This window comes from Mixophyes fleayi, chromosome 5 (assembly GCF_038048845.1).
Source record: "Mixophyes fleayi isolate aMixFle1 chromosome 5, aMixFle1.hap1, whole genome shotgun sequence".
In the NCBI taxonomy this organism is placed as follows: domain Eukaryota; kingdom Metazoa; phylum Chordata; class Amphibia; order Anura; family Limnodynastidae; genus Mixophyes; species Mixophyes fleayi.
The window spans coordinates 34,404,891-34,423,916 of NC_134406.1; the positions used below are offsets into that span (position 1 = coordinate 34,404,891).

Below are 19,026 nucleotides of genomic sequence, written 5' to 3' on the forward strand. Positions count from 1 at the left end.
TACGGTCGGCCAAGACCATGGTTGAGTCATTATCAAGTTTACTGTCCTGCAGATATTGAAAAACAGATCGTTGTAATCTTTCCCCTTTACTCTATTCCCTGTGTATTTTTCGCTCATGAATAAAAGCTCGTTTGAGAAATCCAGGTCCACTTTACCCATGATTTCAGACTCCATCTGAATGCTATTGAGGAGATTACTGCAGCCCAGCACCGCTATGAAAACCTCTCTAGCCAGCTTAGACCTGCAGTCAGGAAAACATCTCTGTAAAGATAACCAGCGCCGTGGCAAAGCGTTCCTACTTCTATTATTACAAGAATTAGATTTCAACACCTAATCATATTTTAAGCAGAATAAACAGGGACCATATAGTATTACTGCTTATCAGTTCTAAATTTTGTTATTTGTGGTTTACTCAATACTTTCCAAGCTACAATGTGACATTATGTTGGCTGTGTAAACACCCAAATGCCTTTTTAGAGCTCCAACATTTGAATCCTTTAACTTAGAAATTGAAAAACGCTGGAAAATTATTAGCAGATGCAGCAACTGAATATTTGACATCATAGCAAAAGTTCTGAGCAACCGGCTTAAAAAAAAAAATGTTTGCCGAGTTTTAACAAAGCATGTCTTATACAGAGCTCCTACTCACCAACCAAGACTATCAGTCTGTATTTTTCATTAGGCTGTCGTTGATACAATGCCACCTCTTCAAAGGTCGGAACATCTGCTGTATCGTATTGGTCGCTCTTCTTACATTCATACATGAATTTATTTGTTTTTCTATCCTTCCTGCTGAGACGAAAACTTCTTCTAAACCCAGCTGAAACAAAAACACATTTTTCAGATCAGAACGGGATGTCTGTGCCTGTTCAGGCAGCGCCATTTCATAAATATAATATTCATAAATATTTTAACAAATGTTACGGCGCAGAAATCATTATAGGCTAACCCAGAAAATATAGCCGAGACTGCTTCACTTATGTACAGTTTCAAAGCGCCCGCTGAGCGATTACTTATTCATGTCCAGATCACTGAAAAGCTGCCTATAAATCCCAGACAGCATTAGAAAAACAGGACTCATAGTATTGCTAGGCAGACTGCAGAATTGTGTAGACTGTGCTACAATTTTATGGTGTAAACATAAACCGAATATGGGCTCGTTGATAATGGTAAGGGTTTTAAAGTCGCATTTAGATTCCGAAATGCCACTCTGCATGTAGTAAGAGGTACAGGTGAGGTTGTTACCTTTTACTACAATCATAACTGGTTTTACATTTACACATTCAATGTTGTGTCACTTGCATAACTAGCACAAATAAAGTATTGTCTATAACAAATATGGAAGACATAAAACATACATTGAATGCAATGAAAGAACTGGTTAGCACGATCATCTGTTTTTCATAGGTTTTTTGAGTTGACTAACTTATTGGTTTGCACAAGCCCTCATGCTACCTTTACTAAACACATAGCTTTACCTTTGTTTCTATCTGTGTTTTTCACCAATGTCTTTATATCATCTAGACAGAGATGATTCATTCTATTTCCACCTTTCCTCCTGTCAGACTCTGAGCCCCTCCACTCCTCTCTTAACCATGTCCATTGCCGTCACCTAGCCAACATCTCCAAACTGTCCTTCTCTACCTGCATCTTCCCTTCGACCTTTAAACAGGTGCTCATCGCTCCCATGGTAAACTCTCTCTCAACCCTGGAACTTTCTTCAACGATTACCCTTCTCGAACGATTAGTCTACAACCATTTAATGCACTCTCACACTCTCCTTGACCCTGAACAATCAGGCTTTCACTCTCTCCACCGAGACTGCCCTAACCAAGGTGACTAACAATCTACTCTTAGAAATCAATTGGTGTTCAGCAACCTATAGGCGCACTAAAACTAAAGTGATCAAATCTGAAATAAGTCAATGTTCATAGATAAAGGCCATACAGAAGTTTCAAATAAAAGGTGTAGGAATGTCTCCGTTGATGCTTTAAATGTCACAGATGCACGCAAGTTTATTTCCTCAGAAGATGGGTACCAGGCGTGTATGTAATGTAAAAAGAGAATCACAACATGGTGTGAATGTCTTGAATGTTAGCGATCACAAGCATGGCCCTCCCTACCTCCTGCCTCATTGTGCTCTTCTAAAACTTATCCTTTGTCTAAAGCTGGGTACACACGACAGGGTTTATGTCCAATAATCGGCTCAACCAGCCGACATACGACCGCTCGTTCGTAAGTTGGGTCAGTGTGTGTAGTGACACGATGGTCGAAAGTCTGTCCAAATGGACGATTGTCGCCTCATTTGGTTGGCCGTACCGTTGAATATTTTCGTTCCAATCTCCTTTCTGTTGTGTAGTGTGTATAGGTTTCTGACCGGTCCACAACAGTGAGTATGAAATTACAATCATTGCTCACGACAACATGGCTGTAAAAAGTGGCTAACGGGACGGCCGCTCTTCCCTTTACCGTCTGAAACAAGGCTAGTGTGTATGCAGTCCATGGACTGAGCGGTCGGACCATCGATCGCATGTAAAATCGATCTGTCTTCTAATGACTTCTCTTTGGTCTCTTGTATTGATTTTTACCGATGCTATTGTTTCTCTTCCCCTTATTTGTATTTTGCTCATTGTACGGCACTGTGGATTCTGTGGCAACAATAAATAAACCATGATGATTGCACACTGCATAGAGCACAAAATTGCTCTGTGGAAATTAGTTTAACCAATGCGCAGAGCGGAGCCGTTTTGTATCTGAGCAGAACAGAAGATCTAACAACTTCTGATGACACAGAGGTTTCACTGACACACAAAACAAATATAAAGCAATGTATTTAAAATAAGATATTTGCAGAACATGTACAATTCAGTAAGCTTAAGTTGTAGGAAGGTGGACAATTCCTTTAATCATCAGTATATGAATATTTAATTTCTTTAGAAGTAAAGGAAGATTTGCGATTTGTGTTGCTATAAAGGACTTTCACTTCAATGTGAATTTGGTAACATGTTTATACTTTTGTGTTAAGGTGGCTGTAGGTTCTTTAATGAAAGGTATCAAATGTAATGATCTATACACTTGAACTATGCAGAACCAGTTACTGCCACAGAAACCAACAAAACACCTTTAACTTTATGTCTCCCATACTTGTAAACTAGTTGTGGACAATATCTTAATTTTAGTCTCCCAAGAACAAATCTCTGGACAGGACAGGGATTGAATCTTAATTTCTCAAACAAAAATGCCAAGTTATGCCCCTCATATTTACAGAATGTGTATAATACAGCACAAAATAAAAACAAGATGGAAGGAGGAATTTCATGTCTTATAAAAGAACATTTGACACCACAATCTGTCTGTGTGAGTCTGACAGGAATCTCACTACCACTCTGCTGGGGAATCCTACCCCTACCACTTCATCTCCTCACATTATATCACCTGTCACATGCAGACCGTTCCTCACATCCAACATAATCACACAGAGAACAGGTCACTGCCTCATAAAACATCAGTACAAGTGTTTCCTGAAGAAACACTGTGCTGCTGTGAGCACTGCATTGATCGGTCTAGGCTGCAGGTTGCTGTATTCCAGCTTACTTCATAACTGTGGACATAATGGATGAGCAGGAGATTGATAACAAAAAGGTGATCTGACCCTAGACAAACATACTTGAGGCCCAGTTAGAGACCTCTGGAAGAATGATTTGACTCTGTATTAGGAAGTGGTGAGTTGTGCCCGTTTTCTTTTTTTCTAATTAATCAAGAACTTCAAGCAGGGCCTGATTATCAAATAGGCTTACTAGGCTGCAGTCGTGTTATTTTTTTTTTTTTTTTTTTAGAGGGGGGGGGGGGGGGGACGCAATATTTTTGGGGAGCAAAACTAACAGGGACAGGTAAAAGCTGAAATTAATTTTAAAACATAAGAGAATAGTTGTTTTCCAAAGTAAAAATAAAAATGTAGTAAGGTTTTAATCTTGACATATTCCGAATGGTAAAGGCTAAAGACAATGAGCCATTCTCAGGCAGGAGCTTGAGGATAAGCGAGTGTGAGACAAGAAAGGTGCAGACATGACAGCCCCCCTCGTCACTCCACGCCTTCCCCCTCAGTAGTGCTTGTTCATACATCTGATCTACTTTATGGTTCTGATTTTAATGAAAACAAAATGAGTTACAAAGATTGCAGTGACCCATTTAAAAAGTGGAGCCGAGTTTTGAATAAACACAAACGTAAACATGAGGGAGGGAAGTGTGAATGAAAAAATAAGTTTAGTTTTCACCTTTAGCCTGTTATGTACATTGGGGGTGATATGAGCGTATTAGCCTAGAACAGCCTGAATCCTTAATCAGGCCCTGACTTCAAGCAATATTTTTTTGCCTAGGTGGGTTTGCAGGCACCAGATAAGGATCTTACTTCAGCTGATACACATCAGTCTATACAACATTACACATATCAGTCAACACAGAAAGCAACAGAAGAGAATTGCCCACTGGGCGATTAATAAATCATACTTGCCAACTCTCTCTGAATGTCAGGGAGACTCCCTGAAATAGGGGTGATCTCCCTCACTCCCTGAAGAGTCTGGCATTCTCCCTGATGCTGAGCCAGTACAAGACGTGGTTGGCCTCACCATCTGTGGCATGATGACACAGTTCAGAAATTGTGTCCTATGTCCATGTATCGATGTCTATGGAGGTGGCCATTTTCATGGAGACCAAGATTTAATCAAAGACTGACAGGTAAGACAACATGACTTCAGTAATGGAGACAGAAATGTAAAAGACACTTCAGTCTCTATTGATTCATTAGCTGCTTTTCTTTAACGCATAGTTGCCTACTCTCTCGGAATGTGCGGGAGACTCCTACATTTCTGGGAGACCTCTCGGGAGAGCAGGGCAACCTCCCAGTTCTCGCCCCCGCAATAGATATGTGATGGGGCGGGGCTTAATGGTGCAAATATTGCGCCATCTTAGCCTCACCCCCTGCTGTAACTGGCCAAAATTGTGACAATCGTTCATGAGGCGGGGCCAAAATGATGCTATTCATCAAGCCTCGCCCCCCGCATGACCCACCTCACCCGGGATCTCCCTGAAGCCAATGAGAAAAAGTTGGCAAGTATGTGATAAACATGTGGGCACTCCATTTGTGCTGTGATTAGCAGCGGTGTGCAGTCACTCTATATAGCTTTGCATCTACAGGTATATGACCACAAGTCAACCAGCAGTTTTTTCGACAGGGTTTCAGGAGAGGAAAGGGGTCAATAACTGTGCTTCAGGAATACAGCGTGCTGATTAAACAGAAGGACCACTGCATTTCATCACATAGTAGCTTACAGTACATGGCTCAGGGTTAAAATTTGCCTGTCCTCCCATAATTAGAATCTGCTGGTATCAATTTAATTTTTCAATCGTATTCTCTGGCAAACGGTTTAATGCCCATTTGTCATTATGACAAACAATGGAGAAAAAAACAACTTTATTCAGCACTGTAGTGAGGAGACAAATGATCATCTTAAAATCACAAAGTGTTCCCCAAATAATGGATGTCTTTGGAAGATTAATCAACTTGACAGCGACACATGGACACAGTCACATGACTGCAGTTTTATACATAATCATGCTAACAAAGAGCAAATACAAGTCAATCTCTGCTCCAGAAATGTTCTGCTCTGAACAGTATGTGCTAACTAAACATTACTGGCTGAAAACAGAGGAAGATGTTATTGAGTAACAATGTTCAATTCATTACGTATCCTCCGAACGAAGCTACACATCACCATTTCCATATTTTATTGAATTTTACTAAAGTTGCCTGCATTTTAATTACATGTATACATAAATATGTTCCTGCAATTTAGGATATCCCTTAGGGTATATATGCCTTGTGCTCAGATTTCTTATAAAGCCTTTCTTCTCCTACGGAGGTGGGGATAATAGTGAGCACCATTTATTGTATTTAGTAATGGTTGATCAGTATTCTGTGCAGCAGCTCTCCTCACAGTGATGTTAGTATTTTGTGCTCTCCTCACAGTGACTGCAGAGGGTGGGGCTCTGTCAGTATGAGTGCATGTATCAGCTGTAACAATTGCTTTCTTTCTTTGAAAGTTTGAAAATCAATCCTATATAACCAGCAGTGGGCACTTCAAAGTCACTAATTGGACCTTCTTATATTTTTAATATGATTCTGGCAGTAAGGAGAATTCCAACTTTTGGGTGGAAAAAAAAAGCTTGAAAAGTAACTCACTGCACCTTTGCCTGGACTGTGTGGGGGGCCTTCTATAGTGCACCCCTAATCTGGGCTGGTGGGGACCAGGACCCTGAAGACATCTGGGCCCAATTTGCCATGGGTAGCAGCAAGTGGCTACATCAGCCCTGCCTCATAGCGCTGTGTCGAGACGCAGACGCAATGGTGCAAACTAATTTGGTTAGAAGTGGTAAAGCTCCTCCAATACAAACCAGTAGCAACATATAAAAACCCTGCACTTATTTCCTAAAACAATCTCCCACCTAATCAAGTCGTCCTTATGCTGAAAACATGACATTGTCTAATGTTATTATAGTGGGAGGGGTCGCTAGCATTAACAGATTATATTACGGTAGCGGATTAGTTATCCAGCAAGGTTTTAGTCTCTATGTACTTATATACTGCATCCATCTATTCTCTACAAAGATACAAAAAAACAAAAACACAAAAAAACTATTTAAAATAATAATAAATGAAAAAAAAAAAAATTTCAAAAAAAAAATCACCAAAAACCTTTTTCAAACATAAAAGATTTCAAAAACAGATGCATAGTAAGGACATTTCTTCAGGTTCATGCTTAATTTCTAACCTGCTGGCAGAGGAGACGATGTCTCCTATAGCTGGCTGATGTGTATATTCAACATCTTGAATGCATTTAGCTGTAGATGCATCAACTGTTCTTAAACATAAAACATTCACAGGATGTAGGCAGGACATAGTTTTTCAGATCTATTTATGTTTTTAAAAATGAATAACACCGACACAATCAGCCAGGAGTGAGTGTAGCTATGTACTTCCATGAGTTCAAGTACTGTATATTGAAGTAGTAATGAAATATTGGTCTTCTTAGAGGGGGAATGCAATTGCCGGTGATATGGCGCGCGCGGACATAGCGCCATGCACGTTGTTGGCAACTGTGGTAGAAATCTCCGCTCACTTTGAAAAAAGAGCGGAGAATTCTGTCAAATCTTAGCCACATAAAGTGTGTTATGGATGTTCCGGAAACAAACTGCGGCTAACTGAATCCCCCCCTAAGTGTAGCACCCCCTCTGCTCTGCTAGGGTGTGTCCTGTCTGCGAATGGACTCATTACAGTGTAATAAGTGTCGTGCAGTGCCTCCACGTTGGTCTAAGTACTGTAGGCTCTTGTGGAGTAGTGTTCTGGAATTAGCAACACCATAGAGCAGTGATGGCTAACCTGTGACACTCCAGGTGTTGTGAAACTACAAGTCCCAGCATGCTTTGCCAGTAGATAACTAGCTGATAGCTGGCAGAGCATGCTGGGACTTGTAGTTTCACAACACCTGGATTGTCACAGGTTAGCCATCACTGCCATAGAGAGACTGAGGAACCCTCCGACCCCTACACTGGACCACAGGCACACTCAAAGTAAGTATCACTACACTGGCACGTTTATTAGTGAGGCGTGGACTCCTAAAGTTTTTGTAGATTTTTTTTTTAGATCAAAAATATCTCTCTCTGGCTCAAACAATGATTAAGGGTAAATTGAGAACAATATTAGCTGACATCCAATACAAAATTTACACAGGCCTCATTATTTTTATATCCCCTCTATCCCTTCTAATGATTGCCTTGTAATATCTCTTTAAAACACGATAACTATCACTAGTAACATACATTAAACTCTATCAGAGTCAGGGGCAAACTGAGCTGGGGGGCAGGGGGTCATCTGCACGGGTTTATTTGTGCCACAAAAGGTTTATACCCACTGGCGTTTTTAATGCTAATAAAATAGTATATCAAACACAGTACATATGCGTTTTACTCACTGCAGGTTTCCAACAATGGAACAAGCAACGGTCCTTAGCAAAACTGTCAATAGATAAAAAGATAAAATGTTTTTTTTTCCTGTCACACCCATCTACCTGCATCTTCACTCAAATCAAAATCGCATTTAAAAAACACTAGTGGGTAGGAATCTTTTGTCTTCTTAATTTGAGGACTTCCAATAGTTGTAGATCTGGTGACATCTCTTTACTACGGTGGAAGAACAACTGGTGTGGAGTGGATTAACACTTGGTAAAAGCAGCTCAACAGACTCATTATTACAAGGTTTCATGATCAACACAAAACTTGAGAACCATGTGCTTTATGATTAGCTCTGTAGAGTTATTTTAATCAATTTTTGCAGCCAAGGCGGCAAGGTCCCACTTCCAGCTTTTGAGCAACATTGGAATGAAGAGTTATCACTTTTGCCCAACAATTTTCTTTGACAAGAACCCACCCGCCTCAAAATATCTATTACATTTATGCTCAATAGCAACATAATAAAAAAAAAAGAAAAGAAAGTCTACATTGCTATATTGTACTATTAGCTACATATTAGTTCTTACATCTTAAGGATTAGTATATTTATATGTATCGCTGTCCTGGGCCACTGGAGTTCCATTAGCGTTGCTTAAAACCTTTGAAAACTCACGTCAAATGCAAACGCATTGTTACTAGCATTCTACCCTAAAGTGTGAAGTTTAAGCTTCCACATGTGTGTAGTACAAGATGCAACCTGAAAACCACAATGTTACCACAATGTGGTAACAGTGGGTATGATACTAGAAACAACAGCTTCTAGTGTTATACCCATTTACATGCTCTTTACTAGCGTTAATAATGCTAGTGAAGGGGGCCTGGACTGAGCCTGGAGTGGACGTGTGGTGTTTAGGCCAAATTCCCCCTAATAGGGAGCATAGCACAGCTAAAATGGCCTCTTTGTCTAACCCTACGACCTCTTACTTACCCCTGCACCAAACTAGCCTCTGGTGGTGCCCAGTGGATGGACTCTTGCAACCTGTCCACCACGTTGCCCTCCTGCTGATTCTGCTACTTGGACCCACAATCCGCATTCTGAAACCAGGCCATTCTTCACATCGGACACCAGTGATACCAGCAGCTGCCACTGACTCCCCCCCCCCACCATTTGTGCCCTGCCTGAGTGACTGTAGATTGTAGCGCTGCCCAGCCGCTACAGTCAGGGGACAGGAAGCTGGACTCCTCACCCTTTCATTTTCATAACCTCCTTTTGTTCTTTCATAAACATTACTACAGGCAGTTCCTGCACATAAGACTTTAAATCTACCAGCCTTCCTGCTACATCGGCTGCCATCCCTCCCCTTCTGCTCAGGACCTCTCAACTATCACTAAGCGCAACGGATGCTTGTAGCTGAAGCTACCGAAACATAGGCACTATATGCTGTTTGTTCTGATTTCCTACATGAACTCTATTATCTTTTTTTCTTTAATTTTTTTCTGGTGACTACAATCTGCTCATCGCAGTTTTTTAATGCCACCACTAGAGGCTCTCATAGCGTTGCCTAACTAGCCTCCCAATTCGGGAACTATGACGGATAATTTTTACAGGCTTTAAATAACTTATCTTCCTATGCTGGGGTGGATGGCTATCTGTCTACATGATGTAAAGCAATTATCTGCTTCTCCAGTATTGTGGACCCCTTGTTAGTTTTAGTATTCGTTTCTGGGGTTTGTCCAAGTAGTATGTCCAGAACTTTCTCCTACTACTTTATCAATCTTGCAGGGATCACTCTATAAATCATTACAGCTGGACCATCTTTACCCAAAAATGCTGAAAGGCAAGAAGCCCCATTCTAAGGGCCTCCCCCACTATTTTCTGGGGCAATATACACCTGACATCCGGCCACCAAGGCCAGTCTCCACCAATAGTCCGGGGGAGTCGGACTCTGATGAAGACTTATCTCCCATCACCTGGAGAGATTTCCCTGATTACAGAGATGAAGAAATTGAGAACACCTGTACACGCGGATGTGCCAAATGCCTTCACACACTTAAGACTGATGTGACTGCGCTGGCTTGAAACACTCATGTGGTTGAAAAGAAAGTGGGGGAAGTTGTCATGTACTAAACTTTTGTTGAGGCTGACCTTGCTCAAATCAAACAAAACCTGGCAGCCATCCGAGATCGTTAGGAAGATATGGACAACCAAGCTTGAGGGAACAATCTTCTGATTAAGGGAATCCCAGAGTCCATCTTTAGCCTTAACTTAAAAAGTTATTTTCCAGCTGGCACCTAAAGTACCAGGAGACCACCTCCTTGACAGAGCCCATACAGCACTCAAACCCAGGTTTCAAGATCCCGCCCAAATTAGGGATGTCATACCTAGCCTCCTTGGCTGTGAAACAATGAAGGCGATCTTGCGTGAGTCTAGGAAACTTCAGAACCTTCAATATGAAGGTCATATACTTCACACTCTCAAGGACATTTCCTGGCTGCACTTGCTAAGAGGAGAGACCCCAAATTTATCTGCTATAGATGGGGATTCCCCTTTCATCTTCTCGTCTGGCACCAGGATCGCCAGAACAATCTCAAAAGCCCAGACTTTGCTCAAACAGATGGGCCTTTCACCTCCAGCTCTGACAGTCTCCTCACACTGTTCCATCAACCCCTAGACCTCACAGACCTACCAAAAGAGAATGATCTACAGTCCCCAATATCTGTCAAGCAATGTTCCAATGAGACCTGACTCAGCCTGACTTGTGCTATTGGTTAACCTTGACCTGTTTATTTTTCTACCCTCCGCTTGTTTCATGCTAAGTGAACACTTCTAGACCCTGGGTCTCTGCTGTCTCCACTTCTGGACACCATCTGTGATCTCCACTCACATATCCTTTTTGTGCTGGTTTGAATGTTTTTTTTGTTACTGTTGCTCTATTTTCTCCCTCCCTTCCCATCTCCAGGTTTCATCTCTGCATTTCTGTGACTCTTTCCTCAAGGAGAACATTAGCATCTGTTTATTTATCCGTTTGCAAAGTGTAAGGTTTGCTTTTCCTTACCCTTCCCTCTCTCCATACGGTCCAACAAGGAGATTACACCCTCCCCCGATCACAGTACACTTACAAGCCTACAACGTCTCCGCCACAACCCACCCGGAATCCTTGGCTCAATGCTGGCGCCCACAATGCACTTGGCATTTCTCCCCTCTCCTAACCAGCATACTTGGCAGGTGAAATACACATCTTGTCTCTCTCATCCTCCAGCACCCTTTCTACCGCCGCCCCAAAGTCACCACCCCTTCCATGTACCCAAGAAGCATTTTATGCCCACTGCCTTTTCTCACACTTTTTTTTTCATTTATGTTTCCAACACCTTATTATTTGCTATTCTAAAAACCCCAAACACATGATTCTCTGTATAGTGTCTTATAATGTTAAAGGTCTAAACTTCCCTTCATACTTTAAAGGCGATTTAGTGTTCCTACAAGAGACACACTTTGTCAAACACCTTCACCCAGAGCTCCGCTCTAGAAGATTCCCTACAAACTTCCATGCATGACACACCAGACTGAAAAAACGTGGGGTTGTGATCCTGGTGGCACTGCATCTCACCCTCTGAAATTCTTAGGGACAAAGTTGGTAGATACTTTATTATTGTAGACAAACTCAATAATTTTTCTTGCGCACTGGTCAATATCTATGCCCCTAATAAAAACCAAAGCAAGAGGTAAATGCATTAACCTCCTATTCTAGCAAATAGATGATATTTGGTGACTTTGCCAGCCAAATATAAAACAGCAGTTTAAACACATTAGATTTAAATATAGCCAAAAAGGTCGCTGAGTAACGGCGATTTGCTAGAGCCAAAGGTTAATACATTTACCACCAAATGTTTTAAAAAATTAGGTTCCCTACATTCCCAAACTCGACAGGGTGAATTGTTGCCAGTGACTTTAACATTGTCCTTATCCATTCTCTAGCCAGATCTGCCCCCCCTTCCCCCCCCGGGGATCCACGTCTGAGGGTAGGCACAACTAGAATTCTAAAGCCCTTCAAAACTTTATGGACCTTCATCATCTTTATGATTCATGGAAAGTGATTGATCCCCTCTCCAGAGACATCATTCTTTGCCCCGCCCCATAAATCCTATTATAGACTTGACATAGTCCTTCTCAGCCATGACGTTGCTCTAAAACTACATGATATCCATATCTTCCCTACAGTCTAGTCAGAACACTCACCTGTCACAGCTGACCACTCCAACCTCACGCTTAAACCATGGAGGTCTACCTGGCGGCTCTGCAATTTGTTGCTCCATGACTCAAATTTTATTTTGAAACTACAAACCATTCTCTCTAAATATTTTGTACAAAACTGTACACCTGATATTTTCCCAATGACTTTATGGGATGCTCATAAGGATGTCTTGAGGAGCCATCTGATCTCCATGGCTACTAGATCAAAGAGAGATAGATTGGCTGAAACTACTCAATGAATGTAACCTCTCCAAACATTTTAATCCCACCACAAATGCTCCACAGATTCTGATTCCCTTCTAGTGGTCTCAATTTTCTGGAGGGTATTTAATCTTATGGTGTCTAACCAAGTGGACAACAAATTGCGGTAGCTGAGACAAACCTTCTACAAGAAGGGTGATAAAGAAGATAAATTGCTAACTTCTAAACTATGCACTAAAGTCTCTGCTTGCAATATCTCTTAGGGGCCCAGCTGGGATCTTGGTGTATGACCCCCAAAAGATTTGATCACAGCTTACTACCTATTAAAAGGGAAATATATAATCTCCCACAACCACAATCTGTCTCACTACAGGAGTCCCAAACACCTCAAATCAGTCAGTTCCTCTCTCAGGTACGTCTTCCCAAATTCACCATTGAGGTTGCTACCCAACTTAATCATGAGATCTCAAAAGTAAATCACCCAGGTTATCAAGGCAAAAACAATTGGTAAGGTGCCAAGTCCAGATGGCTTTATGGCCGCTTACTATAAAATGTTTGCAAATGTCCCTGTTCCCCACCTCCACACTCTCGTCAACTCTGTCCTGGGTGGAACCCCTGGTCGGTTGAAGCACTGGAAGCCAGAATTTCAGTGATTCATAAAGAAGGCAAGGACCCATTTAGCTGTGCCAGCCCCATATGTTTATTTTACAATGATCTCAAACTTTATGCCAAGATCCTTACAAATAGACTGAACCTGGTAATATCATCCCTGATTCACTATAACCAGGTGGACTTCATCAGACAAGCCAGAGACAACTAAAGGAGGGCCTATGACATGAGTCCTAGTTTAAACCCCAGAAAAACTCCAGCTATCATCCTTTGCCTTGAGGCTGAGATGACCGTTGCCAGGATAGCATGGAAGTTTATGCTCCAAACCTCAGCAGCATTTTGGTCTCTTGGGTGACTTCCTCACTGGAATCAAGGCTAGTCATGTTTAATGGTACCTCCAGGGATACCATCCTCATTATAAATGCCACCAAGCAAAGATGCTCTCTATCCACCTTAAAATTTGCCATGGTAAATCGAACCTTTGGCTGCAGCCATTAGAGCCTCTTCTGATGCTCGGGTGTGGAGGTCAGGGGCTGGAAAGCAAGATATCATTATTGGCTGATGTCCTCTTAAGCATTCCACAACCTAACATATCCATTCCCAACCTCTTTAACATCATAGACCATTATGGTAAATGGTCAGGTTATTAAATTAATTTTTCTAAATCTGAGGCGATGCTCGTGGATGTCCCCTCCCCGAACTTCAAGACTTCACTACTCACTTCAATTTTAAATGGCAGCAAAAGAAGATCAAATATTTGAGGGTCTACATTACACATTCCTATGAAACCTTAGATTCAGAAAACTTCCCACCTCTTTTTTCTAGAATAAAAACCAACATCCACTCCTGGAGACCCCTACTGATCTCATGGCTAGGCAGATGTTGTCCCCAAATTCCTCTAGCTCTATCAAACACTTCAAAAAAAGCTTCTCCAAATTTGCTTGCCTCACCTCCTCTCAGTATCATATACAATAGTGATCTCCATTTTCGTCTCACTTAATGTCTACATCATTGAACGCTTCATCCCGTGTGCCTCCCAATATATATATATATATATTCTTTTTTTTTTTTTTTCTTGGCACAGTGGTGGCAACTACTTCTGTCCTTCTGCTCCCCCCCCACACACACACCTTTACCCTCTCCTTCCTCCACCACCCTGTCCCTCCCCTCTGCCAGGTTTAATTTTTTTTGTGTTTCTTAATCTCCTTATTAACTCGAATTCCAGGACTCTTTTGCATCTTCTTTTGTGTGCTTGTATGTTTTTGAATCCTGCTACATAATAAAAAAAATAGAAGCGATCCAGATGGTCAGCCAGGGCACAAGGTAACATGATCAGTTTCCAATTTAGCCACTTATATGTACAGATATAGCCATTCAGTGTTTGGGCTGAGCGGCTGGATCTCATGGAAGCAGATGACAGCAAGGGCAAAGTTTATTTGGTGACTGGATTATCCTAAGTTATGCGAACACCGATAATGGGCTAATTTGCTGTTGCATGTGCGCCAGCTTCAGCAACAATTCAGTCTATCCTGTTGATATGAAACATCCATATATGGAAATTTTGCAAGCAAGCTAGCACTTGAATTAAACAGAGATGTGTGATTTTACAAGTCCTGAGGATCATGAAATTGATATAAAACCAAATGTCGTAGCGACAGAACCTGAGAGTTCACAGATAGAGTATGGAGATTGTTGTTCTGTGATGTCAATAGTGCCTAGCAAAGCTATTGGCTTTATTTTCATGACTGTCAAATAAAAAAAAAACCAAACAAACAAAAAACAAACCAAAAAACAAACCAAAAAACAAACAAACAAACAAACAAACAAACAAACAAAAAAAACAAACAAGGAGATATATGGAGATTTTGCAAATAGCAGCCAATCAGATTCTAGATTCATTTTTTAGAATGTACTAGATAACTGATTGTTAGAATCAGGTTGGGTTGCTATGAACAACATCTCCTCCTTTACTTTTTTAGAAGTTTTGAAAAATATGCCACATTGCCATGAAGTACAAGCAACAGGTGCTCTTTAGGGAGACAATATTTCTGCACATAATACATTTTAATAACTTCAGCCAATATATAAACTTTCATCTGTGGCTCGGCCCTTTTACAAAGACAAAATGTGTAACAGGAAGAAAATTGAAGATAATTTAGGGTCTAAAACCAAAAAAATGATTTACAATTTCCATTAAAAATAACCTAAAATATATGTTGCAAATGTAGATCATTCACTGAACAATCCTGCAAGTCGTATAAAATACAATATGTCATTTGTCAAAAGCGATGTCTCCCTTGAATCCCATTCTCCCTAAAAATATAAATTTGTCTTAACCTTTCCTCCACTTGTTAACATCAAACTTTTAAACAGCTCCCCTTTGAGAAACTGTTATAAAGTAGAGAAAAGTTTATGCGTTTAGGATATGGAACACAAATGGTGGGTAAATGTTTTTCCTCTTTCGGGAATTAAAAGGCAAGTAAAGATGTCACAGATTATAGTCTATAAAGTAGAATGATGTCAGCTTTAACTCTGTGTAATGTGAGTGACAAGTGTAGACAGTGCTAATAAGCTATTACAGTGATTTAAGTGAACAGACAAGTTAACCCTCCCAATATTCATAGAGGTCACATGGAAGAAATTCAATGCTTCCCCCAATAGAATAGTCACAAACCATTCTACAGTTGTAACGTGGCAACAAAAGTGGTTCATACCTCCTACACCTAATCATACCTTACATATAAATGGGTTCAAATGAGAAAGTTAAAAGGCAAAAGGTAAGACACGCATCAAAACATAAATTATTAAATTATTGAAAGGGCCACTAAAACTAGAGTAGACACTCATCTACTCAAGGCTTTGCCTGCCATCACAAGTATGAAGAGTTGAAGCTGAGTTTGAATTGGATTTGGACCACTCTCCTATTTCATTATAACACCAACTCTCCAGCAAGGGAGAATATGCAGCCTAGTCCCCCAATATTCTCTCCTAGTCGCAAATAAGTCAATTTCTATAGCTGTCACTAGAGCTAGGTTTATCTAGGATTGGCTATTGAGGTCTACCCTTTGCACTGCTGCTCTGATGGCAAAATCCAGGAGATAGAACACCAAGTTTTATGGAATCCAGGTACAATGTTGCAGTCATAATTTGCAGCTTTTTTCAGCCTTTGTGAAGGATTAAAGGCCAAATGCGTGAACCATAAAAAAAATCTGTAATTCTGTCCTCTGCTGGTCGACGACAATAATTTTACATGCATGGATTTCAGTGAAAATGAGGATAAGTTCTAGTGGACCCTGGTCTAATGCAATTACTAGGACAAGTTATCCATTTGTTCTGGTAAAAAAAATCTAATAATTGTGAGAACCTGGTACTATCCAAGATAACACATTTAAAGCTACATTACCACCTAGGCTGCAGGATATTTAGGTTTTCTGTAAGATGGCTGCGGAGGTGGTATGTGAGCTATGGATGCAGCTTCTGGGACTCAAGTCCCTATAAAGAGTCACACAGCCCCCGTTTTCAACCAAGGCTGAGACACAAACCATGGAGCCCCAGGACACACGATGTAGCCCTGGGGAGGGGGAATGGGCATATATGTGACAGGCAGCAATGCAGATTCAAATATAGGCTAAGAAAATCTGTAAAGGTATTTTTTTTTATACACATTAAAAATGTCTTCCCTTTCAAGGAGACCACTCCTGGCTAGCCTTCTATGGTGGTGTCATGCAGGAGGTTAGTGCCAGTGTTGTCAGTTGGAAAAGTGTAGGGTAGAGAAGAACTTAGTCTGAAGATGCTGATCTGATGCCGGTGAAACTCGGACGTTGACCCTTCGCAACCGGTCACCAAAGCAGCAATTGATCTCCTATGAATGGTGACCATTTCTAGTTGATTAAGTGCATGTCAACGTGCTAACACATACCACCACCCTTATAGTCTCTGGTCAGTGAAGGATCCAACATAGAGCTACAAATATAGGGCCAATTAAAACAGTTGGAGGGCCACAACAAGGCAATGGTCTGCCTGAGACACAGCCCATGTAACTCCAAACTAGCAGCAGTTCCCAGTATAATGCTCCATCCCATAGCAGTAGATAAAGGCTGTGGTACTTCTGTAACAGCATGGCACCAGCAGGCACAACGTCCCATCTGGACGCAGCCAGTGACATCTGGATGATACAGGAAATGGTTAGAATTTTCCATTTGATTGACAGCTCTCATATTACAGACAGCTGCGCCATTAACCAGAATGTGTACCCATCTGTGGTTTGTCAATACTAAATGCCACAAGCTAGGGGCTTAATTGTACCGATAAAACTTTCATGTTGTCATGGCAGAAACATACAAAGCATCTTAGTATTTACAATGCATTCGTGAGTTTATATGAAGTGTTTTGACTCTCTGAGATTGCTTTCAATGCACAGAATCTGATGGTCTACCCAAAACATATCCTATTTCTTAAAAATTCTAGAGAAGCCATAAAAGTACAATGCATAACAGCCACTTCTGAGGAGCAAAGAGGAAATCGATGCAGTCAGATCATTTACTTTCATACACACAGCTGCTGGAGGAATGTAATGTACACTGTAGAAATGTCCTTTGCTTACACCACACCATCTCCTGCCATAGAATAAAACTCCTTACCGTGTTTGGGGAAACCACTTAAAATGACATTGTGTACTATTAATGATGTATAACAGTACAATTTGAAATGTTTAAAAGCTATTTGTTCATCTGTATGTATTTTACCCCAAAAACCGGAAAGGGTGCAGTACCGCAACCGAGACTGCGGGTGGAGCAGAGAGTCACTGCTGCCTGTAGTGAGAATTTAGACTAAACATTTCCACAGACAACATTACTAAGCGATTCAAAGAAATGATTTCTGTTAATGGAACAATCGTTTACAGTATTATAATGAATACAAATGACTGAGGTCTCCACTTCAAGCAGGGTGAATGAGAAACATGTATGGAAATGATGACATAAATAAACTAGTCTGAATTACAAAAACAGATCTTATCTAGTTTTTATGACATTCTTCCAGAAACACTTTGCTTTGTTGACAAAATATGTGTAAACATAATCACAATTTTATGAAGCTGACATTGCATATCCTGTTCACCGAGGACTTGTGACTGTCAAACGGACTGTACCTACTGCCAAGCATTAAGTGATAACCACTTAAGTACCTCTAAGGAGAAACAGATCTGTCTAATCGATGCATTCAGAACACGATTCATTGTGGAGGCCACTTATAATCCTTTATAAATCAGTGTTAGAGTATTGGACAAAATGTAAAAATAATAAACCAAGACTTGTCTATCTGAAAAGATCTGGGAGGTTTATACAAAAGTCACCATCACAGAATTGTTCAACAAGAAATCTATACATTTTCAGTATAGGCTTATTGAATTAAACTTTTAAACTGGGTTTACCTACGGAATGAACAATTAATTTATTTTTGTTAAACAACAAATAATTTATGCTTTCGGCTTTTTAATTCACATTTCCGATGCTTTGGCTGGAACATTAGAACAGAAATTTGGCATGGACATTTACAAATTTGCCAACTTCTTGTAGTACTTTCCAGAATTCTGTTTACAAATATCTCTCAATGTGTTGACATCAGTAATTAAAAGGAACAAATATCATCTTAGATTATTTAATATAGCATATAATAAAGTTTCACCTAAGGAACCAACATATACATTATATATCAGGAGGTAGACAGTCTGTGGCTCACAAGCCCTTCTGGAACTTTAAGTGCCAACGTATCTTGCCAGTCTCTGGCTGAATCATGCTGTATTACCAGAAGTTGGCAAACGGTGACTCATGTTACAGCAGATGAAGTATGGGACAGTCAGACCTAGTCATGAGTTCGATTCCCGACCATGGCCTTATCTGTGTGGAGTTTGTATGTTCTCCCTGTGTTTGCGTGGGTTTCCTCCGGGTGCTCCGGTTTCC

The 19,026-nt window shown here is 40.7% G+C and overlaps 1 protein-coding gene across 5 annotated transcripts in view; it reads right to left on the reverse strand.

The window, feature by feature from the left end:
* Positions 1–19,026, reverse strand: part of MPP7 (MAGUK p55 scaffold protein 7) — a 259,014-nt gene that overhangs the window by 43,234 nt on the left and 196,754 nt on the right. For all 5 annotated transcript variants that reach the window (XM_075212010.1, XM_075212007.1, XM_075212011.1 and 2 more), the window contains one exon: positions 650–820. In XM_075212010.1, the coding sequence (XP_075068111.1) occupies positions 650–820 (171 nt within the window). The remainder of the gene's footprint in view (positions 1–649; positions 821–19,026) is intronic.